This window comes from Coregonus clupeaformis, chromosome 13 (assembly GCF_020615455.1).
Source record: "Coregonus clupeaformis isolate EN_2021a chromosome 13, ASM2061545v1, whole genome shotgun sequence".
NCBI lineage: Eukaryota > Metazoa > Chordata > Actinopteri > Salmoniformes > Salmonidae > Coregonus > Coregonus clupeaformis.
The window spans coordinates 5,175,551-5,201,392 of NC_059204.1; the positions used below are offsets into that span (position 1 = coordinate 5,175,551).

Consider the following 25,842-nt stretch of genomic DNA (forward strand, 5'->3'; position numbering starts at 1 on the left):
CAGCGCCTTCAGAAAGTATTCACACCCCTTGACTTTTTCCACATTTTGTTGTGTTACAGCCTGAATTTAAAATTGATTAAATTTAGATTTTTTTTGTCACTGGCCTACACACAATACCCCATAATGTTAAAGTATATCTATATATGTTTAACAAATTAATAAAAAATGAAAAGCTGAAATGTCTTGAGTCAATAAGTATTCAACCCCTTTGTTATAACAAGCCTAAATAGGTTCAGGAGTAAAATATACACTTAACAAGTCATAATAAGTTGCATGGACTCACTCTGTGTGCAATAATAGTGTTTAACATGATTTTTGAATGACTACCACATATACATCTGTAAGGTCCTTCAGTCGAGCAGGGAATTTCAAACACAGATTCAACCACAAAGACAACAGAGGTTTTCCAATGTCTCACAAAGAAGGGCACCTATTGTAGCAGATGCTGAATATCCCTTTGAACATGGTGAAGTTATTCATTACACTTTGGATGGTGTATCAATACACCCAGTCACTACAAAGATACAGGTGTCCTTCCTAACTCAGTTGCTTTGGGGCAAATCCAATACAAGACATTACTGAGTACCACTCCATATTTACATGGATAGTGGTGGCTGCATCGTATTATGGGTATGCTTGTAATCATTAAGGACTGAGGAGTTTTTCAGGATAAAAAAGAAACTGAATGGAGCTAAGGACAGTCAAAATCCTAGAGAAAAACATGGTTCAGTCTGCTTTCCCCCAGACAGAGATTAATTCACCTTTCAGCAGGAAAATAACTTAAAACATGAGGCCAAATCTACACGGTAGTTGCTTACCAAGAAGACAGTGAATGTTTCTGAGTGGTCGAGTTACAGTTTTCACTTAAATCCACTTGAAAATCAATGGCAAGACCTGAAAATGATTGTCTAGCAATGATCAACAACCAATTTGACAGAGCTTGAAGAATTTTGAAAAGAATAATGGGCAAATGTTGCATAATCCAGATGTGGAAAGCTCTTCGAGACTTACCCAGAAAGACTCACAGTTGTAACCGCTGCCAAAGATGCTTCTACAAAGTATTGACTCAGGATTGTGAATACTTATGCAAATTAGATATTTCTGTATTTCATTTTCAATACATTAACAAACATTTCTAAAAACACGTTTTCACTTCATTACGGGGTATTTTGTGTAGATGGGTGATGGGTGAAAATAAATCTATTTAATCCATTTAGAATTTAAGCTGTAACACAACAAAATGTGGAATAAGTCAATGAACAGATGAATCCTTTCTGAAGGCACTGAATGTCTCAGTTAGGTCACACAGAGGGAGCAGATCCACCTAGAGGGAATGTTCTCAATAATTATTACTGGGCATAGAACAAGGCCCTGTCCTCCTCAGTACTCATGACCACTTGTCACCCTAGAGAAAGGCTGAGTCCCAAATGGTACCCTATCCCTATATACAGTAGTGAACGTATTTTGACCAGGGCCCATAGGGTGGAAATCAGATGGAAACTTAAAGGCACACAGCATTTCCTGGAAATTGAAAAGATGGGGTTGGGGAAGATACAGAGAATAGAGGACAATACTTAAAGCTAGTCTAAGAAGCAGTAGATCTGTTTTATGTGCGCTATTTCTATGCTTCCCGTTAAGTTTAGTTTTTGCATCTTTTACTTTCAGTTTTTTACAGCAGCTTCAAACAGCTGAAAATACAATATTTTGGTTATGGAAAATATATTTCACAGGGGTTTAGATGGTACAATGATTTTCTACACAATGCTTATTTTGTCACAAACTGAAATTAGGTAAACTATTTGAATTTTAGCAACCAGGAAATGGCTAAGCAATTTCTGCATATTGCACCTTTAAATAATATACAGTTGAAGTCGGAAGTTTACATACACCTTAGACAAATACATTTAAACTCAGTTTTTCACAATTCCTGACATTTAATCCTAGTAAAATGTCCCTGTCTTCCATCAGTTAGGATCACCACTTTATTTTAAGAATGTGAAATGTCAGAATAATAGTAGAGAGAATCATTTATTTCAGCTTTTATTTCTTTCATCACATTCCCAGTGGGTCAGAAGTTTACATACACTCAATTAGTATTTGGTAGCATTGCCTTTAAATTGTTTAACTTGGGTCAAATGTTTTGGGTAGCCTTCCACAAGCTTCCCACAATAAGTTGAGTGAATTTTGGCCCATTCCTCCTGACAGAGCTGGTTTAACTGAGTCAGGTTTGTAGGCCTCCTTGCTCGCACACACTTTTTCAGTTCTGCCCACACATTTTCTATAGGATTGAGGTCAGGGCTTTGTGATGGCCACTCCAATACCTTGACTTTGTTGTCCTTAAGCCATTTTGCCACAACTTTGGAAGTATGCTTGGGGTCGTTGTCCATTTGGAAGACCCATTTGCGAACAAGCTTTAACTTCCTGACTGATGTCTTGAGATGTTGCTTGAATATATCCACATAATTTTCCTTCCTCATGATGCCATCCATTTTGTGAAGTGCACCAGTCCCTCCTGCAGCAAAGCACCCCCACAGGATGACGCTGCCACCCCCTTATTCCTCCAAACATAACGATGGTCATTATGGCCAAACAGTTTTATTTTTGTTTAATCAGACCAGAGGACATTTCTCCAAAAGTACGATCATTGTCCCCATGTGCAGTTGCAAACCATAGTCTGGCTTTTGTTATGGCGGTTTTGGAGCAGTGGCCTCTTCCTTGCTGAGCGGCCTTTCAGGTTATGTCGATATAGGACTTGTTTTACTGTGGATATAGATACTTTTGTACCTGTTTCCTCCAGCATCTTCACAAGGTCCTTTGCTGTTGTTCTGGGATTGATTTGCACTTTTCGCACCAAAGTACGTTCAGCTCTAGGAGACAGAACGCGTCTACTACCTGAGCGGTATGACGGCTGCATGGTCCCATGGTGTTTATACTTGCGTACTATTGTTTGTACAGATGAACGTGGTACCTTCAGGCGTTTGGAAATTGCTCCCAAGGATGAACCAGACTTGTGGAGGTCTACAATTCTTTTTCTGAGGTCTTGGCAGATTTCTTTTGATTTTCCCATGATGTCAAGCAAAGAGGCACTGAGTTTGAAGGTAGGCCTTGAAATACATCCACAGGTACACCTCCAATTGACTCAAATGATGTCAATTAGCCTATCAGAAGCTTCTAAAGCCATGACATCATTTTCTGGAATTTTCCATGCTGTTTAAAGGCACAGTCAACTTAGTAAACTTCTGACCCACTGGAATTGTGATTAATTGTGTCATGCACAAAGTAAATGTCCTAACCAAATTGCCAAAACTATAGTTTGTTAACAAGAAATTTGTGGAGGGGTTGAAAAATGAGTTTTAATGACTCCAACCTAAGTGTATGTAAACTTCCGACTTCAACTGTAGAAGATAAATATTTACTTGATGTTAGGCAGCCTATATGGAAAATAAGAGGTTGGGAAGATATGGGATATGGGAGAAAGGAGAAAATATTTACTGAAGGTTAGGCAGGCCTACTGTATATATTATATATAAATGGGGGAAAAAATAGTAATTATATAATTGGTATGACTATGAATTGTACTGATAACATAGCAATCACACTAAAACAAAGTAGCCTATTATTGGAAATAACAAAGCATGCAGGAGCAGCCTGTGTGTGTGTGTGTGTGTGTGTGTGTGTGTGTGTGTGTGTGTGTGTGTGTGTGTATCTCAATTCTGAGGCTACACACCACCCACGCAGCCAGATCTGACCGACCGACCGCCCACACATACACACACACACACACACACACTGAGCCAGACCCCACGCCTCACTAATTAGCCTCCGTATTTATGGAACAGTGTGACTGTGGACTAATTGTGAGCAAAAGAGAAGCTGCCTGAGACAATTAGGGAGAGAGAAGAGGGAGGGAAGAACAGAGGAACGGAGGAATGGAGGGAGGGAGGAAACGGAAGGAGGGACGGAGGAACGGAGGGAGGGATGGAGGAACAGAGGAAGGGAGGAACGGAGGGAGGGAGGAACGGAGGGAATAACAGAGGGAGGAACGGAGGGAGGGGAGGAACGGAGGGAGGGAGCAATGGAGGGAGGAATGGGGGGAGGGAGGGAGGAACGGAGGGAATAAAAGAGGGAGGGAGGAACGGAGGGAGGGGAGGAACAGAGTGGAGGGAGGATGGAGGGAGGTAGGAACGGAGGAATGGAGGGAGAGATGGAGGGAGGAAGGGAGGGAGGACCGGAGGGAGGTAGGGAGGGAGGGAAGAACAGAGAGAGGGAGGGAGGGAGGGATCCCTACTATCAGCAGTATCTGAGATGCACCTGCTGCTCGCCGGTAGCTCACCTGTGTTCCCTATAAATGTTGTTTTGAATTAATAAGATTTGTACCAACACACTGAAGAAAGCTGCAACGTCTGTGTTACCTATCCCTGATGCAGTGAAAGATAATAATAATTAAGTAAGCTTTATGCAACATCTTTTGGAGTGCGGACCCATCACACTTTTTTGCTTATCTGAATATATGGGTTTTACGCAACAACCAACATTTTGGGACAGCGCGACAGTCCTCATTTAATTAGCAGTATCTGAGATGACATGGAGGGGGCCCCAACCGCACTCCTTTGGTCTGCTGTCCCCAGGATGTGTGTGTGTTTGTGTGTGTATGCTCCTGCGTGTGTATCCCCCGGCCTCCCGCCACACAGACTCCATCACACAAGGCTACTGCAACCACTGCAGGCGTCTGTCCTTTCTCTTAACTCTCTGATCAGCTGCAGCCTAAGGATGAGCAGCAATGCATTGTGGGTATGAAGAAGCGACAAGAGAGAAATAATAATAATATAACATGCCATTTAGCAGACGCTTTTATCCAAAGCGACTTACAGTCATGTGTGCATACATTTTTACGTATGGGTGCTCACGGGGATCGAACCCACTACCCTGGCATTACAAGCGCCATGCTCTACCAATTGAGCTACAGAGGACCACTGAGAGCTAAGGGCACCTTAAAAATAAACTCCCTCTTATCAAAGCCGGCGCTGTGGTAACAGCTTGGCCAATGAATCACTAGCCGAGTGGCAGTAACGGGCTCTGCCACCTCGAGCCAGCGGAGGAAAGCACCACCAGTGTAATCACATTTCTATTTCCACACTCTATGTCCTCTTCTCCTCTTCCCTTTTCTTGTCTTCCTGCCTTCTCTTTTTCCGCCTGTCTTTGTACACGCCATGTGAATACTCAATTTTCACACAGACAGATCATTCAATGCATAGACTCATCTAGTGGTGAATGCACTCATAGCCGTGGGAAGTAGTTTGGGGGTGGGGGTAGGGGTGTATCATCTATATTGGTCCCCTAATACAGGACTAGTACAGGCCCAGTGCATTACTTTTGTGAAAGAATGTAAATGTATTTGAGTGTTTACCAGCATTTGTAACTTTAGTCTGATAATTATCTGTACAAAACAGTTTATCTGATAATACTTGTGGAATATAAAAATACTTGCTTGGTATACAGTATGTTTTCCAGTTTCTTTAAATACTTTGCAAATGCAACTTATTTCTATGTGAAAGCTGAAATCGTCTATTCATTCCTTTCCCATTTTATCCAGAGCAACTTACCGTAGTGAGTGTTGACATTTTCATACTTGTCCCCCGTAGGAATCGAACCCACAACCCTAGCATTACAAGCGCCATGCGCTACCAACAGAGCCACATCATCACATCAGTACAAACCACTTGACGTCTCAATGTACTCAATTACTGTATTGTGCATTGTTTTCTTCATGGTGATGGAAGTCTACAGGTACAAACCTAGATGACCAGCTTCTATATCGTCCGCTAATACTAGTTAAGGCCCAGTGCACTACTTTTGTGAAAAAATAAGTTTGTGTCAGCGGGGACACCTCAAATGCTGTACTGCTCTTGTAAAACAAAACAAAACTGTATCTCCATTGTAAACCCAGTCATGATGATGACAGGAGAGAAGATTCAAAGCAACTGAAATGAATTAAAGCACAAAAGAGAATACAAGTCATTTCAGTTATTGCCAAGTAATTTCAGTTATTGCAGACGTGAGACAACGAGAGCAGGGAAAGGATGTGGAGGAAATACATAGGTGATGTAACACATATAATTAAATAGAGCATCATCCACTCTAGTAAATTATATATCTCTATGACGTAACTAAACAGTATAAGAACATGATCGAACGCATCTTATGCTCTACATAGGCCTTGCCGAATGGGCCAAGAGATTTTAAGAGAGTACCTGCCACTGTATTGGTATGGTATTGCTAGTTGTTTTTGTTGTTGTTGTTTTGGCACTCACCTGCGTATGCCATGTTCTTGGGGTTCCCGTACGGTGTCCCGGGCTGGACAGGACTGTACACAGGATTCATGTCGGAAGACAGTCTACCCTTACTGCAGGGAGAACAGACAGACAGACAGAGAGAGAGAGAGAGAGAGAGAGAGAGAGAGAGAGAGAGAGAGAGAGAGAGAGAGAGAGAGAGAGAGAGAGAGAGAGAGAAGAGAGGAGAGAAGAGAGAGTAGAGAGAGAGAAGAGAGTAGAGAAGAGAGAGTAGAGAGAGAGAAGAGAGTAGAGAAGAGAGTAGAGAGTAGAGAAGAGAGAGTAGAGAGAGAAGAGAGTAGAGAAGAGAGTAGAGAGAGAAGAGAGTAGAGAAGAGAGTAGAGAAGAGAGAAGAGAAGAGAGTAGAGAGAGAGAGAAGAGAGTAGAGAATAGAGTAGAGAGAGAGAAGAGAGAGAGAGAGAGAGCAAAACAGAGAGAGAGACATGAACATTTGGTGAGACGAAAGACATGGCTTTCAATAGTTATTAATTGAGGATATGCATAAGCTCAGAGGTCCCCATCTTGGAAGTGTTCCATAGTCAGCTTGAAGACATTTGACGTCTGCAAAACTAAACTGTACTCCACAAACAAATTATTTTTGCTGGTTGAAAGTAATCCAGGAGAAAATGTCAAGCACACAATACAAGGCACAGATCTGGGGAAGGGTACCAAAAAATGTCTGCAGCATTGAATGTCCCCAAGAACACAGTGGCCTCCATCATTCTTAAATGTAAGAAGTTTGGAACCACCAAAACTCTTCCTCGAGCTGGCCACCCAGCCAAACTGAGCAATCGGAGGAGAAGGGGTCAGGGAGGTGACCAAGAACCTGATGGTCACTCTGACAGAGCTCTAGAGTTCCACAGAAGGACAACCATCTATGCAGCACTCCACCAATCAGGCCTTTATGGCACCATCCCTACGGTGAAGCATGGTGGTGGCAGCTTCATGCTGTGGGGATGTTTTTCAGCGGCAGGGACTGGGAGACTAGTCAGGATCGAGGGAAAGATTAACGGAGCAAAGTACCGAGAGATCCTTGATGAAAACCTGCTCCAGAGCACTCAGGACCTCAGACTGGGGCGAAGTTTCACCTTCCAACAGGACGACAACCCTGAGCACACAGCCAAGACAACGCAGGAGAGGCTTCGGGACAAGTCTGTGAATGTCCTAGAGTGGCCCAGCCAGAGCCCGGACTTGAACCCGATCTAACATCTCTGGAGAGACCTGAAAATAGCTGTGCAGAGACGCTCCCCATCCAACCTGACAGAGCTTGAGAGGATCTGCAGAGAAGAATGGGAGAAACTCCCCAAATAAAGGTGTGCCAAGCTTGTAGCGTCATACCCAAGAAGACTTGAGGCTGTAATCACTACCAAAGGTGCCAAAAGTACTGAGTAAAGGGTCTGAATACTTATGTAAATGTGATATTTCAACAACAAAAAATTATACATTTGCAAACAAACAGTTCTAAAAACCTGTTTTTGCTTTGTCATTATGGGGTATTGTGTGTAGATTGATGAGGAAAATGTTTTATTTAATCAATTTTAGAATAAGGCTGTAACGTAACAAAATGTGGAAAAAGGGAAGGGGTCTGAATACTTTCCGAATGCACTGTATACTGAACAAAAATATAAACGCAACATGTAAAGTGTTGGTCCCATTTTTCATGAACTGAAATAAAAGATCCCAGAAATTTTCCATACGCACAAAAAAGCTGATTTCTCTCAAATTGTGCACAATTATTTTTTTTACATACCTGTTAGTTAGCGTTTCTCCTTTGCCAAGATAATCTATCCACCTGACAGGTTTGGCATATCAAGAAGCTGATTAAACAGCATGATCATTACACAAGTGCACCTTGTGCTGGGGACAATAAAAGGCCACTCTAAAATGTGCAGTTTTGTCACACAACACAATGCCACATATGTCTCACATTTTGGCTGCAGGAATGTCCACCAGAGCTGTTGCCAGAGAATGACATGTTGATTTCTCTACCATAAGCCGCCTCCAACGTCATTTTAGAGAATTTGGCAGTACATCCAACCGGCCTCACAACCGCAGACATCGTGTAACCACGCTAGCCCAGGACCTTCACATCCGGCTTCTTCACCTTCTTATACCGTCTTATACCAGCCACCCGGACAGCTGATGAAACTGAGGACTATTTCAGTGGGTGGGCCTGGCTCCCAAGTGGGTGGGCCTATACACACCCATGGCTGCACCTCTGCCCAGTCATGTGAAATCCATAGATTAGGGCCTAATGAATTTATTTCAATTGACTGATTTCCTTATATGAACGATAACTCAGTAAAATCGTTGAAACTGTTGCATGTTGCGTTTATATTTTTGTTCAGTATACATTACATAGGCTGGTTTGCTGACAGGTTTGTCGATTTTCCATCACCAAACAGAAAAACTATGCCCAATAGAAATACGGAAAGGTGAATACAATGGAGGAACACAACTGATATGAATGGATTGGCCTAAATTCACACCAAAGCAAACCTCTAAAATGGAAGGTCACAATGTTGGAGATGACTACTTAGAAGTAACCCAACTTCCTTTTCTGCATCTGTGCATGCAATGTTGTCAGAAATCATACAAATTAGACAGTCCCCATTGCCTAGATCTTTCCCTATATTGTACATGAATTTGCACTGATGGAATGATTTCGAACTTTGTGCACTAGTATTTACTGATTGCTGGAGACAGCAGACACATTTGCACACATTTCTCTTCTGATGAAAACATTTTTTTTATATTCTAGAAACAAAACACTTGACAGTGAATTTTGTATTCACTAATGAGGCAAGAAAGTGATCAGAAGTTTGGCAAGTGTATTAAGGCATTTGATCATTGTTGTTCTTCTGTAGATACATTTGACCCCAGAAATTTGATTGAGGAAAAACGGTAATAGCCAAGAAACAGCTGCAGATAGAGAGATAGAGAGATAGAGAGCGCTTAAAGAAAAGAAGAGCAAAAGGAATGGACTGATAAGAGAGGAGTACACAGATGGATGGATTGTGTGTGTGTGTGTGTGTGTGTGTGTGTGGGGAGTATAAACAAAAAATAAACGAAGAGAGAGTCAGATACAAGAAGATGACTGACAAACGACAGAATAAAAAGACATCACATGAGAGGTGACATCACATGAGAGGTGACAATGGAATATTGAACTGGACAGATTAGATGGGATGATGGATGGATGCATGGAGGTGGTGAGAAGAAGGGATGAGGAACTGATGGAGTGGTATAATAAAGAGTGAGTATTTACGACTGGTTAAGGAAAGTCCAGGAAAGCAGACATATATCTACACTGAGTGTACAAAACATTAAGAACACCTTCCTAATATTGAGTCATATCCCTCCAACCACCCCACCGTTTGCCCTCAAAATAGCCTCAATTCGTCGGGGCATAGACTCTACAAGGTGTCGAAAGCGTTCCACAGGGATGCTGACCCATGTTGACTAAAATGCTTCCCACAGTTGTGTCAAGTTGGCTAGATGTCCTTTGGGTGGTGGACCATTTTTGACACACACAGGAAACTGTTGAGCATGAAAAACCCAGCAGCATTGCAGTTCTTGACACAAACCAGTGCTCCTAGCACCTACTACCATACCCCGTTCAAAGGCACTTAAATATTTTGTGGTACACATACACAGTTCATGTCTCCATTGTCTCAAGGCTTAAACATGATTATTTAACCTTTCTCCTCCCCTTCATCTACACTGATTGAAGTGGATTTAACAAGTGACATCAATAAGGGATCATAGCCTTCACCTGGTCAGTCTGTCATGGAAAGAGCAGGTGTTCTTAATGATTTGTACACTCAGTGTATTTACTACATTGGCCATATACTGCACATATATATTGACCAATTACAAATATATGGGCCATATACAACACATACACTACCAGTCAAAAGTTTGGACACACCTACTCATTGAAGGGTTTTTCTTTATTTTTACTATTTTTTACATTGTATAATAATAGTGAAGACATCAAAACTATGAAATAACACACATGGAATCATGTAGTAACCAAAAAAGTGTTAAACAAATCAAAATATATTTGATATTTGAGATTCTTCAAATAGCCACCCTTTGCCTTGATGACAGCTTTGCACACTCTTGGCAACTCTCAACCAGCTTCATGAGATAGTCACCTGAAATGCATTTCAATTAACAGGTGTGCCTTCTTAAAAGTCAATTTGTGGAATTTCTTTCCTTCTTAATGCGTTTGAGCCAATCAGTTGTGTTGTGACAAGGTAGGGGGGGTATACAGAAGATAGCCCTATTTGGTAAAAGATCAAGTCCATATTATGGCAAGAACAGCTCAAATAAGCAAAGAGAAACAACAGTCCATCATTACTTTAAGACATGAAGGTCAGTCAATACGGAAAATCTCAAGTACTTTAAAAGTTTCTTCAAGTGCAGTCACAAAAATGAGGACCGCCACAAGAATGGGAGACCCAGAGTTACCTCTGCTGCAGAGGATAAGTTCATTAGAGTTACCAGCCTCAGAAATTGCAGCCCAAATAAATGCTTCACAGAGTTCAAGTAACAGACACATCTCAACATCAACTGTTCAGAGAAGACTGTGTGAATCAGGCCTTCATGGTCGAATTGCTGCAAAGAAACCACTACTAAAGGACACCAATAAGAAGAAGAGACTTGCTTGGGCCAACAAACACGAGCAATGGACATTAGACAGGTGGAAATTCGTCCTTTGGTCTGGAGTCCAAATTGGAGATTTTTGGTTCCAACCGCCGTGTATTTGTGAGACGCGGTGTGGGTGAACGCATGATCTCCGCATGTGTATTTCCCACGGTAAAGCATGGAGGAGGAGGTGTTATGGTGTGGGGGTGCTTTGCTGGTGACACTGTCCGTGATTTATTTAGAATTCAAGGCACACTTAACCAGTATGGCTACCACAGCATTCTGCAGTGATACGCCATCCCATCTGTTTTTTTGCTTACTACATGATTCCATATGTGTTATTTCATTGTTTTGAAGTCTTCACTATTATTCTACAATGTAGATAATAGTAAAAATAAAGACAAACCCTGGAATGAGTAGGTGTGTCCAAACTTTCGACTGGTACTGTATATTGGCCATATACAACAAATATATTGGCCATATTCTACAAATATATTGGCTATATGTTGCAAATATATATGGGCCATATACAGTGTACTACACATAAATTGTCCATATACTGTACATATAGCATACAGCGCTACCCAGGTAGGTACAGCACTGCAGGGTTTCTGAGCTGCTACCCACTCACTGCGGTAAGACCGGCACCTACCTACCTCAGCCTTCCCAAAATAAACTGGTGGGTTGTTGGAGAGAAAAACAAGCTGCTCTGCTACAAACAAAGCATCAAGACTCTGTGGGCTCAGAGGAATCATATGACAGCAGAATGCCAGCGAAGGGCTGTCTAAATATACACACACAAAATAGCACTGAGACGCTTGAAATCACTTGTATGTTTTCATGCAAAACACATGTACGCTTTCAGGGTTGGGTTGGTTACATTCAAAATGTAATAATATAATATAATATAATATAACAGTATAATATAATCCGTCACTGTCAGTAGCTGAGTGTAGATGCGGTGTGGAAATCAAGCGCAGGAAACACGGGCGTTCGTGAACAGACTTTAGTAAACAAAAGCAGCACCAAACAGGCGAACAGCCAACCCAACCGGGAGGCAAAATACAAATTACGCACAATAAACACAGTGCGTAAAACGACGATAGCGCACACAGTGCGGACTCTCGAAAAACAACAAAACGCGAGAGTAAATACAGAGAGCAACAGCTTGACAAAAAACAATCACACATAACACCTGACCCAACACACGAAAACTAAATAGGAAACAAAATCAAACACTAACAAGGGACAGGTGTACAAACAGACAAAACCAAACAAACATGAAACATCGAACGGTAGCAGCTAGTACTCCGGGGTCGACGACCGCCGAAGCCTGCCCGAACAAGGAGGAGGAGCAGCCTCGGCCGAAACCGTGACAGTACCCCCCCCCTTGACGCGCGGCTCCAGCCGTGCGCCGATCCCGGCCTCGGGGACGACCAGGACGACGCGGAGCAGGGCGCGTAGGATGACCCCGATGGAACTCGGTCAGCAGGGACAGGTCTAATATGTCCCTCCCTCGGCACCCAGCACCGCTCCTCCGGGCCGTACCCCTCCCACTCCACGAGATATTGGAGACCCCCCATCCGGCGTCTCGAATCAAGGATGGACCTCACAGTGTACGCCGGAGCCCCCTCGATGTCCAACGGGGCGGAGGAATCTCCTCTATCTCATAGTCCTGGAGTGGACCAGCTACCACCGGCCTGAGGAGAGACACATGGAACGAGGGGTTAATATTCCTGTAATCAATAGGCAGTTCTAACCTGTAACACACCTCGTTCAACCTCCTCAGGACTTTGAATGGCCCCACAAACCGCCGACCCAGCTTCCGGCAGGGCAGGCGGAGGGGCAGGTTTCTGGTCGAGAGCCAGACTCGATCTCCAGGTGCGTATACAGGCCCCTCACTGCGGTGGAGATCGGCGCTCGTCTTATGCCGATGGATGGCCCGCTGCAGATGGACGTGGGCAGCGTTCCATGTCTCCTCCGAGCGCCGCACCCACTCATCCACTGCAGGGGCCTCGATCTGGCTCTCGTGCCAAGGTGCCAGAACCGGCTGGTACCCTAACACACACTGGAAAGGGGTTAGTTGGGTGGAGGAGTGGCGGAGAGAGTTCTGCGCCATCTCGGCCCACGGAACGTATCTCGCCCACTCCTCCGGCCGGCCCTGGCAATAAGACCTCAGAAACCTACCCACATCCTGGTTGACACGTTCAACCTGCCCATTACTCTCCGGGTGGTAACCCGAGGTAAGGCTCACCGAAACCCCCCAACCGTTCCATAAAGGCTCTCCACACTCTGGAGGTGAACTGGGGGCCTCGATCAGACACTATATCCTCGGGTACCCGTAATGCCGGAAGACATGGGTAAACAGAGCCTCAGCGGTCTGTAGGGCAGTAGGGAGACCCGGCATGGGAAGGAGACGACAGGCCTTCGAGAACCGATCCACAACGACCAGGATGGTAGTATTCCCCTGTGAGGGGGGAAGGTCTGTAACAAAGTCCACCGAGAGGTGGGAACAGGGTCGTTGTGGAACGGGCAGGGGTTGTAGCTTACCCCTGGGCAAATGTCTGGGCGCCTTACACTGTGCACACACCGAACAGGAGGAGACATAAACCCTCACATCCCTGGCTAACGTTGGCCACCAGTACTTAGTGCTAAGGCAGTGAACTGTCCGGCCGATACCTGGATGTCCAGAGGAGGGGGGACGTATGAGCCCAATAAATGAGGCGATCGCGTACCTCGAGCGGAACGTACGTCCGACCCACTGGACACTGTGGAGGACTTGGGTCGGTGCGTAACGCCCGCTCGATCTCTGCATCGACCTCCCATACCACCGGTGCCACCAGACAAGACTTTGGTAGTATGGGAGTGGGCTCAACGGACTTCTCCTCCGTGTCATACCGCCGAGACAGGGCATCTGCCTTCCCGTTCTGGGACCCAGGGATGTAAGTGATTTTAAACACAAACCGGGCTAGAAACATAGTCCAGCGGGCCTGGCGAGGATTCAGTCTCCTAGCTGCCCGGATGTACTCCAGGTTACGGTGGTCCGTCAAAATGAGGAAAGGGTGTTGAGCCCCCTCAAGCCAATGCCTCCACACCTTTAGGGCCTGTACCACGGCTAACAGCTCCCCTGTCCCCTACGTCATAATTCCGCTCCGCCGGACTGAGCTTCTTAGAATAAAAGGCACAGGGGCGGAGCTTAGGTGGTGTGCCAGACCGTTGTGAGAGGACGGCCCCAATACCGGCCTCGGACGCGTCTACCTCTACCTGGAATGGTAAAGCGGGATCCGGATGCGCCAACACCGGCGCCGAGGTAAACAGGTCCTTCAGTCTCCCAAAAGCCCTGTCCGCCTCAGCTGACCACCGCAAGCGCACCGGACCCCCCTTCAACAGAGAGACGTTATGGGAGCTGCCACCTGTCCAAAACCCCGGATAAACCTCCGGTAATAATTCGCAAAACCCAAGAACTGTTGCACCTCTTTCACAGTGGTTGGGGTTTGCCAATTACGCACAGCTGACACCCGGTCAACCTCCATCTTCACCCCTGACGCAGACAACTGATAACCCAAAAAGGAGACCGACTTCTGAAAGAACAGACATTTCTCTGCCTTGACATATAGGTCATGCTCCAACAGTCTCCTCAACACTCGGCGCACCAGGGCTACATGCTCAGCTCGGGTAGAACTGTACACCAGAATATCGTCTATGTACCACGACTACTCCCTGCCCCTGCATGTCCCGGAAAATCTCATCTACAAAGGATTGGAAGACTGAGGGAGCATTCATTAACCCATATGGCATGACGAGATACTCGTAATGACCGGAGGTCGTGCTAAATGCTGTCTTCCATTCATCGCCCTCTCTAATGCGCACCAAGTTATATGCGCTCCTGAGATCCAATTTTGTGAAGAACTGAGCACCGTGTAATGACTCCGTCATAGTCGCAATCAGAGGAAGTGGATAACTGTACTTCACCGTAATCTGATTGAGACCGCGGTAATCAATACACGGGCGCAAACCTCCATCTTTTTCTTCACAAAAAAAGAAGCTCGAGGAAGCGGGTGAAGTGGAGGCCCGTATGTATCCCTGTCTCAGAGACTCGGCGATGTAAGTTTCCATCGCCTTCCTCTCCTCTTGAGACAAGGGATACACATGGCTCCGCGGGAGTGCTGCTCCTAACTGGAGATCTATCGCACAATCCCCCTGTCTATGAGGCGGCAGCTGCGCCGCCCTTGTCTTACTAAACACCAGTGTCAAATCCTCATACTCGGGGGAATATGCAGTGCGGGCATTTGATTTGGACTCTCCACCGAGGTCGCCCCTATGGAAACACCCAGACATAGCCCCTCACACTGAACAGACCACCCTTTAAGAGCTTTCTCTCGCCACGAAATAGTAGGATCATGGGTAATCAACCAGGGAAGTCCCAGCACCACCGGATACGCAGGAGAGTCAATCAGATAGAGCTGAATCGTCTCCTCATGACCCCCCTGCGTCTTCATCCTAAGGGGCGCTGTGACCTCCCTAATTAACCCTGATCCTAACGGACGGCTATCTAAGGCATGTACAGGGAAAGGCTTATCAACGGGAAGGAGAGGAATCCCTAACTCTACACAGAACTGGCGATCTACAAAATTCCCAGCTGCGCCTGAATCTACTAGCGCCTTATGCTGGGAACGAGGTGCAACCTGTGGGAAACAAACAGGCAAGGTTATGTGAACGACAGAAAGCTCTGGGTAAGTAGGACGCCTACTCACCTGGGAGGACTCCCCAATGCGTGGCCTGCCTTCACCTCCACCGGGGACCTTCCCCAACACCTAGCCGCGGTGTGCCCTCCACGGCCACAGTTGGTGCAGGGAACGGCCCCCCTCGGGTTCCTACTCCTCCGTTCTCTAGCGCCAGCACCTCCGAGCTCCATAGGGCTCGGCTCGGAGGTGCCGGAAGGTGGAATGGGCAACCCCCACCCGGGACGTCCACGGGTGGCGAGCAGGGTGTCCAGCCGAATGGCCATGTCGACCAGTTGGTCAAACGACAACGTGGTATCCCTGCACGCCAACTCTCTCTGGACATCCTCCCGGAGGCTGCAGCGGAAGTGGTCTATGAGGGCCCGCTCATTCCACCCTGCATCTGCCGCTAGAGTCCGGAACTCCAAAGCAAAATCCTGTGCGCTCCTCATCCCCTGTCGGAGGTAGAACAGACGCTCCCCCGCCGCCTTCTCTTCTGGTGGATGGTCAAACACGGCACGGAAGCGGCGGGAGAACTCCGCATAGGTAATAGTAGCAGCGTCTATTCTCCTCCATTCGGCGTTGGCCCACTCCAACGCCTTGCCGGTGAGACAGGAGATGAGGGCGGAGACGCTCTCGTGTCCCGAGGGCGCCGGGTGTACGGTGGCGAGGTAGAGCTCCACTTGCAGCAGGAACCCTTGACACCCGGCAGCGGAGCCGTCGTACGCCCTCGGGAGCGAGAGCCGAATCCCGCTGGGTTCCGGAAGGGGGATAGGAGGACTGACCGATGGGGATGGTCCGGTAGGTGGGGGTGTGGGTACCCCGCTGCTTTCCCATCGGTGGAGAGTGTTCATCACCCGATCCAGGGCGTGACCGATCTGGTTGATCCTGTCCTCCTGCCCACGAAGACGGTCCTCCATGATGTCCGTTGGCGCGGTGCTCCTGCTGATTCCATGGGTTGATGTGTGATTCTGTCAGTAGCTGAGTGTAGATGCGGTGTGGAAATCAAGCGCAGGAAACACGGGCGTTCGTGAACAGACTTTAGTAAACGAAAGCAGCACCAAACAGGCGAACAGCCAACCCAACCGGGAGGCAAAATACAAATTACGCACAATAAACACAGTGCGTAAAACGACGATAGCGCACACAGTGCGGACTCTCGAAAAACAACAAAACACGAGAGTAAATACAGAGAGCAACAGCTTGACAAAAAACAATCACACATAACACCTGACCCAACACACGAAAACTAAATAGGAAACAAAATCAAACACTAACAAGTGACAGGTGTACAAACAGACAAAACCAAACAAACATGAAACATCGAACGGTAGCAGCTAGTACTCCGGGGACGACGACCGCCGAAGCCTGCCCGAACAAGGAGGAGGAGCAGCCTCGGCCGAAACCGTGACAGTCACAGTTACTAGTTACCTGTCCATAATTGTAATCAGTAACGTAATAGTGGTCTCTGACTTGTGGTCAGACTCGCTCAGGTGGAACAAACTTAAACTTTTTTTAATGCTGAATTGAAAGTCATTGAGAATGTGTCATAATGTATTTTTTCACAAACATCCTTTCTGAATTTAAAAGTAATCCAAACATAATCATCTATTTTTTCAAAAGTATCTGTAATCTGATTACAATATTTTAGCTGGTAACGTAACTGATTACAGTTCGTTTTTTTGTAATCATATTAAATGTAATCAGTTACTCCCCAACCCTGTATGCTTTGTACATATATAGTATTATAATTCACTGTATAGCACAATGCCTATACTCTGTCATTGAGTAGCAGTTAGAGAGATATAGAGGAGAGTGTACACTTGAAATCACTCATATGTTTTCACCCAAAACACATGTATGATATGTACATGTATGGGATTATAATTTTGCCTTTAACACAAGGCCTATACTCTGATATGACTGTCACTGAGTAGCAGATAAAGAAATACGGGAGGGGATTGTAAACCACGGATTGGTAGACACAGAAAATGCAGAGAGGAGAGAGTGGAGTAGGAGGTCAGTGAGTAAGCAAATCCTTCTCCCCCTTTCTGTGCTCCAGTAGAAAGATTCAAGCACTCCTGTCACTGTCTGGCTTATCATGGATCCTTCTGTATAGGTGTTGACACGGCCAGTCTCAGAGGCACCAACACAAACCTCTCATTCAAACATACAAATGTTTATGATGCAAGCATTCACTGTAATATAGTAACAGTATAGTATAGTATAATATAGTATAGTATAGTATAGTATAGAATAGTATAGTATAGAGTGGAGACAACAGAAATATACATAAAGCAATAAACTGTGCATAAAGGTTAGGAAATAAATAATATCATAGTACACTGTAATATATAAATACTGGTAAGGACTTAAGGTGTGGTCATCCACTTTGCATCATTTTGCATTCATCACATTCGAACATTCATTTGGTGACATGTTTAGAAGTCGGCAAGACATGAACCTCAACCTCACACCTGTAGCCTATTCAGTGAGGTGAAAAGTTGCAGAAAGTTGCAGATATAAATGTAATGGATACTGCCGACACGATTCCCTATTCTACACAATCTATTTCTATCTCAACGTTCTGTTAGGGAGTGGTCAAAATGTACACAATTGTTACCGGGAGGAAAATTGGGAAGGGTCATGCTTTTTCAATGTCAGTCAGGGGGAGGGTTTTGTAATTTGTAATTGATTAACAAACCTAACACAATGGTAAATCTAAGTGGTGGCGGTAGCGCTATAGGTTCTGGGTTGTGTCAGAAATATTTGTACTATTTTCACAACCCAAAATTATCATCACAGTGCTGGCGGTGGCACAAAAGGGCTGGGTTTTCATGAATAAACCAGTTGTGGGTGTGTTGAGGCATGGCTGCTCACTGGCCAATTGGAACGTGCTCCATGGCTAAATATGAGAGGAGGGGAGGCTATGCTTGGTTTTTAATCAAATAAAACGAATTGGGAAAAAACATCCGTTTCTAAATACAAAGTACAGTGGGGGAAAAAAGTATTTAGTCAGCCACCAATTGTGTAAGTTCTCCCACTTAAAAAGATGAGAGAGGCCTGTAATTTTTATCATAGGTACACGTCAACTATGACAGACAAAATGAGAATTTATTTTCCTGAAAATCACATTGTAGGATTTTTAATGAATTTATTTGCAAATTATGGTGGAAAATAAGTATTTGGTCAATAACAAAAGTTTCTCAATACTTTGTTATATACCCTTTGTTGGCAATGACACAGGTCAAACGTTTTCTGTAAGTCTTCACAAGGTTTTCACACACTGTTGCTGGTATTTTGGCCCATTCCTCCATGCTGATCTCCTCTAGAGCAGTGATGTTTTAGGGCTGTCGCTGGGCAACACGGACTTTCAACTCCCTCCAAAGATTTTCTATGGGGTTGAGATCTGGAGACTGGCTAGGCCACTACAGGACCTTGAAATGCTTCTTACAAAGCCACTCCTTCGTTGCCCGGGCGGTGTGTTTGGGATCATTGTCATGCTGAAAGACCCAGCCACGTTTCATCTTCAATGCCCTTGCTGATGGAAGGAGGTTTTCACTCAAAATCTCACGATACATGGCCCCATTCATTCTTTCCTTTACACGGATCAGTCGTCCTGGTCCCTTTGCAGAAAAACAGCCCCCAAAGCATGATGTTTCCATCCCCATGCTTCACAGTAGGTATGGTGTTCTTTGGATGCAACTCAGCATTCTTTGTCCTCCAAACACGACGAGTTGAGTTTTTACCAAAAAGTTCTATTTTGGTTTCATCTGACCATATGACATTCTCCCAATCCTCTTCTGGATCATCCAAATGCACTCTAGCAAACTTCAGACGGGCCTGGACATGTACTGGCTTAAGCAGGGGGACACGTCTGGCACTGCAGGATTTGAGTCCCTGGCGGCGTAGTGTGTTACTGATGGTAGGCTTTGTTACTTTGGTCCCAGCTCTCTGCAGGTCATTCACAAGGTCCCCCGTGTGGTTCTGGGATTTTTGCTCACCGTTCTTGTGATCATTTTGACCCCACAGGGTGAGATCTTGCGTGGAGCCCCAGATCGAGGGAGATTATCAGTGGTCTTGTATGTCTTCCATTTCCTAATAATTGCTCCCACAGTTGATTTCTTCAAACCAAGCTGCTTACCTATTGCAGATTCAGTATTCCCAGCCTTGTGCAGGTCTACAATTTTGTTTCTGGTGTCCTTTGACAGCTCTTTGGTCTTGGCCATAGTGGAGTTTGGAGTGTGACTGTTTGAGGTTGTGGACAGGTGTCTTTTATACTGATAACAAGCTCAAACAGGTGCCATTAATCCAGGTAACGAGTGGAGGACAGAGGAGCCTCTTAAAGAAGAAGTTACAGGTCTGTGAGAGCCAGAAATCTTGCTTGTTTGTAGGTGACCAAATACTTATTTTCCACCATAATTTGCTAATAAATTCATTAAAAATCCTACAATGTGATTTTCTGGAAAGAAAATTCTCAATTTGTCTGTCATAGTTGACGTGTACCTATGATGAAAATTACAGGCCTCTCTCATCTTTTTAAGCGGGAGAACTTGCACAATTGGTGGCTGACTAAATACTTTTTTCCCCCACTGTATACAAGCACCAAAAGCAAAATTACTCTTGTTCCATGCGCATATGGGCAGTGTGCTGGATAGGGCTGGATAGGCTGCGTATTCGCTGTCAAAATTCATGTCATAACAAACCGTGTTACCATTAAAACCAGCTTTTTGTTGGTCTTAAGTATCCCTACCAGCGCTGCCTGAAATTAGCACTTTGGATCATGTTTTTAAGGACACATATCAAATATTTCCACCCCTCCCATCTGAGCGCAAGCAAGCTAATACAAGACAGGTAAATTACCCATCCTTGCTCAACAGTTTGAAAATAGCAGAGCACTGGCTTTAACAGGTCGAAATTGGAAACAAACAGGTGTTTGACACTAGGGCCGCCTTAACACCAGCCAAAAATAGAGCCCTGAATGTCATATTGCTGTGTTTGAGTTGGAGCCTATTTCTTCCTATTCAAGAAATAAGAGGTAGGCCTACCTGTTTGACAGACAAAATTATAGTCTACTATCCATAGAATTTGTCAGCCAATTCCTTCAGTCACCATGCATTTACATTTAAGTCATTTAGCAGACGCTCTTATCCAGAGCGACTTACAGTTAGTGAATACATTTTTGTTTTTATACTGGCCCCCCGTGGGAATTGAACCCACAACCCTGGCGTTGCAAACACCATGCTCTATCAACTGAGCTACATCCCTGCCGGCCATTCCCTCCCCTACCCTGGACAACGCTGGGCCAATTATGCGCCGCCCATGAGTCTCCCGGTCGCGGCCGGCTGCGACAGAGCCTGGATTTGAACCAGGATCTCTAGTGGCACAGTTAGCACTGCGATGCAGTGCCTTAGACCACTGCGCCACTCAGGAGACCATGCACTCCTTAAATATCTCAGTGTCAGTAAGTGAAGGGCTTGGTGTGTTAAGCTAAAACCAGGGCTCAAATTGAGGGTATGTAAGAGTATTGACGCTTTTGTTAAACCTTCTATAGCCAAGGAGAAAGAAAAAGGACTATTAAACAACATACTATCTCTAAATCAGTCAGGACCAAGCCAGGTAACCTCGGAAGGAATGAAAATGAATTATTTAGGCTATATTATTATTATTTCAAGGCTATAGCCTGAAATGTAAGAAATAAATTGCAAAGCATTTCTGAAATGAAATTTGGAAAAATTATTACTTAGAATTAAATAACAATGAAAGAAAAATGCCTTATTAGGCTATACAATCATTCTACAGTGCCTTTGAATTAACTTTTAGAAACACAAGTTTGGCCAGTCTTTGGCTTGAGGATCATGCGATGAGCTATGCATGCCTAATTTGTTAATTTAGCCTAGCAGATGCTCTTATATTCCCATGCCCTAATCACAGTCAACAGAAATCTATTTTGTAACAACAATATCATGGAATACATTTGAATACATTTGAAAATGATAGTTTCCCGAATGAAAAAAAGTTACAAGTGCATATAGGCCTACCTGATAATATGAGGCTGTTGTGTTAAAAAACAAATGGCTTTTTCTCAAATTCATTGATGATCAGATACTTCAGTTGTAACTGGTTCTGTTGTGCTCAATTTTTACAGTTAATAGACAACTTTAGCACTGTTCCAAACTTAGACTATCCTCTTTTTTAACAACAGCCTGAATAGAAATCAAAACCTCTTTGGTGCTGCAGCAAGAACTAATTTGTTGTCATGCTCTGTTGTGGTATTAAACGATTCTGCTTATCTCCAGTCATGTAAAATGATGTAGAATTGCATGAAATGCGTTTATGAAGGCATTTTTTTCTCAGACTGCAAATAAGATGATAGATTCATGCAGTGCTTTTATTATAATGGAGATATTTTCACCCCTACCCTTGTCTTCTGGCTATTTTGCCATGTAGGCTAATGCTTACAAAATGAAGAAGTTTCTAAAACTGCATATCTAAAGGCTCTGGTCTGTCCTAGGAGTGAGGGTACACGGTAGGCATGTTCTCTGCTATTTTGGGTATAGGGGAGGGTCACTAGTTTTTTTTCAAGCGTTACCCGAGGAAAGAGAAAGAGAGAGAGGAGGAAAGAGAGAGGAGAGAAAGAGATAGGGGGAGGAGAGAGAGAGGAGGAGGAGGAGAGAGGTCATGATAATTGAACAGTAGAAGCAAAGGTAGGTCACAACTAAAGCAGAAGCACAGAGCACACATACAGCAGCATGACAGAGGTGCAAATGCAAAAACACTGTGGGTGGAAGGTAACCAAACAAAGCAATGTGGTTTAATGATCCAAGACACATGAAATCCATGCCATATTTTCTAACAATAGCTTGAATTGAGGTGTGTTCCACCTCCTCATTAATTCACATAGAAGTAGCCCATTTAACTGTTGCGGACAATTTACTACCTGCCACATTTTTTCTCTGAAAAAACAGTGTGGCCAGCTCAAATGCTGACTGTTGCGTCAATCATAACTGGACGTTCTAAATAAGTGTTCTAATCACACTGGTTTGAGTGTACGCTGCAGGGACAACTGTAGAATGATCACACCAGTATGTTCATAAGTGTCAAAGGGTTAAGTCCATTGGCTCTCAAAGTTGTTCCTCAAACCAGTTTTATCTCCACCACGGCTCTTGAAGTGAAGCGCACGTCTTCACATTTTTGTCTTTATATTTTTGTTCTTGGGTTCTTAGACAGATGCGGTAAGAGGTAAGTTGCATTTTAATTACCTTCTGCCTTTTGTAATATGATATATTTCTGGAGTAATTATTTCTAAGATATAATTCTGCTATTGAAATTGTGTTTTGACGACAAGTGCAAATCAAATGGCTAGGTAGACTTCATGACAAAGTATGTGGACACCTGCTTGTCAAATCAAATCAAATTTGATTTGTCACATACATGTGTTTAGCAGATGTTATTGCGGGTGTAGTGAAAGGCTTGCGCTTCTTGTAGTGAAATGCTAACTGTGCCACTAGAGATCCTGGTTCGAATCCAGGCTCTGTTGCAGCCGGCCGCGACCGGGAGACTCATGGGCGGCGCACAATTCGTCCAGGGTAGGGGAGGGAATGGCCGGCAGGGATGTAGCTCAGTTGATAGAGCATGGCGTTTGCAACGCCAGGGTTGTGGGTTCAAGTCCCACGGGGGGCCAGTATAAAAAAGCGCAAGCATTTCACTACACCCGTAAATGTAAATGCATGGTGACTGAAGGAATTGGCTGACAAATTCTATGGATAGTAGACTATAATTGTGTCTGTCAAACAGGTAGGCCTACCTCTTATTTCTTGAATAGGAAGAAATAGGCTCCGGAGTACGCACCTTTGGGGGGGTACTGTCACGCCCTGACCTGGAGAGACTGTTATTCTCTAGGTAGTTTGGTCAGGGTGTGAATATCATGTATGTGTATTTCTATGTGGACATTCTATATTTGTATTTCTATGTTTGGCCGGGTGTGATTCCCAATCAGAGGCAGCTGTCGCTCGTTGTCTCTGATTGGGGATCATACTTAGGCAGCCAGTTTTCCTGCCTGGGTTGTGGGATCTTGTTTGTGTTTCGGTGAGTTCGGCTTGTTTGTGTATAGCCTTCCGACGTCACGTTTCGTTGACTTTTCTTGTTTTGTCAGTGTGTATTCAGTTAATAAACATGTTCGCATACCACGCTGCACCTTGGTCTGACCCGTCTCTCAACGACCGTGACAGGTATTCCTCTTGTCCAGATGGGATAGGGCAGTGTGCAGTGTGATGGCGATTGCATCGTCTGTGGATCTATAGGGGCGGTAAGCAAATTGAAGTGGGTCTAGGGTGACAAGTAAGGTAGAGGTGATATGATCCTTGACTAGTCTCTCAAAGCACTTCATGATGACAGAGGTGAGTGCTACGGGGCGATAGTCATTTAGTTCAGTTACCTTTGCTTTCTTGGGTACAGGAACAATGGTGGCTATCTTGAAGCATGTGGGAACAGCAGAATGGGAAAGGGAGAGATTGAATATGTCCGTAAACACACCAGCCAGCTGGTCTGCGCATGCTCTCAGGACGCGGCTAGGGATGCCGTCTGGGCCGGCAGCCTTGCTGGGGTTAACATGCTTAAATGTCTTACTCACGTTGGCCACGGAGAAGGAGAGGCCACAGTCCTTGGTAGTGGGCCTCGTCCGTGGCACTGCGGACGAAGAAGGTGTTTAGCTTGTCTGGAAGCGAGACGTCGGTGTCGGCGACGTGGCTGGTTTTCCTTTTGTAGTCCGTGATTGTCTGTAGACAATGAATTGCGACTCCACTTTGTCTCTATACTGATGTTTTGCCAGTTTAATTGCCTTACGGAGTGAGTAGCTACACTGTTTGTATTCCCAGTCAAAACTGTTCGCTGCTCTGGCACCCCAATGGTGGAACAAGCTCCCTCACGACGCCAGGACAGCGGAGTCACTCACCACCTTCCGGAGGCATTTGAAACCCCACCTCTTTAAGGAATACCTGGGATAGGATAAAAAGTAATCCCCCCCCCCAAAATTGTAAAGTGGTTATCCCACTGGCTATAGGGTGAACGCACCAATTGGTGAGTCGCTCTGGATAAGAGCGTCTGCTAAATGACGTAAATGTGCCCTTGAGCAAGGCACTTAACCCTAATTGCTCCTGTAAGTCGCTCTGGATAAGAGCGTCTGCTAAATGACTAAAATGTAAATGTAAAAATGTATTCTGCCATATTCCCAGTCACCTTGCCATGATTAAATGCAGTGGTTCGCGCTTTCAGTTTTGCGCGAATGCTGCCATCTATCCACGGTTTCTGGTTAGGGTAGGTTTTAATAGTCACAGTGGGCACAACATCACCTATACACTTCCTGATAAACTCAGTCACCGTTTCAGTGTATTCGTCTAAATTATTTTCGCAAGCTACCCGGAACATATCCCAGTCCGCGTGATCAAAACAATCTTGATGCGTGGATTCCGATTGGTCAGACCAGCGTTGAATAGTCCTTAGCACGGGTACTTCCTGTTTGAGTTTCTGCCTATAAGAAGGGAAGAGCAAAATGGAGTCGTGGTCAGATTTGCCAAAAGGAGGGCGTGGGAGGGCCTTATAACCATCCCGGAAGTTCGAATAGCAATGGTCAAGGATTTTAGCAGCGCGAGTACAACAGTCGATATGTTGATCTTCGGCAGCCTAGTCCTCAAATTTGCTTTGTTAAAATCCCCGGCTACAATAAATGCAGCCTCAGGATATGTGGTTTCCAGTTTGCATAAAGTCCAGTGAAGTTCTTTGAGGGCTGTCGTGGTATCGGCTTGAGGGGGGATATACATGGCCGTGACTATAACCGAAGAAAATTCTCTTGGGAGATAATACGGTCGGCATTTGATTGTGAGGTATTCTATGTCGGGTGAACAAAAGGACTTGAGTTCCTGTATGTTACTACAATTACACCATGAGTCGTTAATCATGAAACACACACCTCCGCCCTTCTACTTCCCGGAGAGATATTTATTCCTGTCTGCGCGATTAACTGAGAACCCATCTGGCTGGACCGATTTCGACAGAATATCCCCAGAGAGCCATGTTTCCGTGAAACAATGTATGTTACAGGCCTTGATGTCTCTCTGGAAAGAAATCCTTGCCCGGAGCTC

The 25,842-nt window shown here is 44.8% G+C and overlaps 1 protein-coding gene across 2 annotated transcripts in view; it reads right to left on the reverse strand.

Annotated features, from left to right (window-relative positions):
- Positions 1–25,842, reverse strand: part of LOC123492162 (protein FAM168A-like) — a 54,083-nt gene that overhangs the window by 16,107 nt on the left and 12,134 nt on the right. For both annotated transcript variants that reach the window (XM_045224189.1, XM_045224188.1), the window contains exon 2: positions 6,312–6,403. In XM_045224189.1, the coding sequence (XP_045080124.1) occupies positions 6,312–6,381 (70 nt within the window). In that variant the 5' untranslated portion in view covers positions 6,382–6,403. The remainder of the gene's footprint in view (positions 1–6,311; positions 6,404–25,842) is intronic.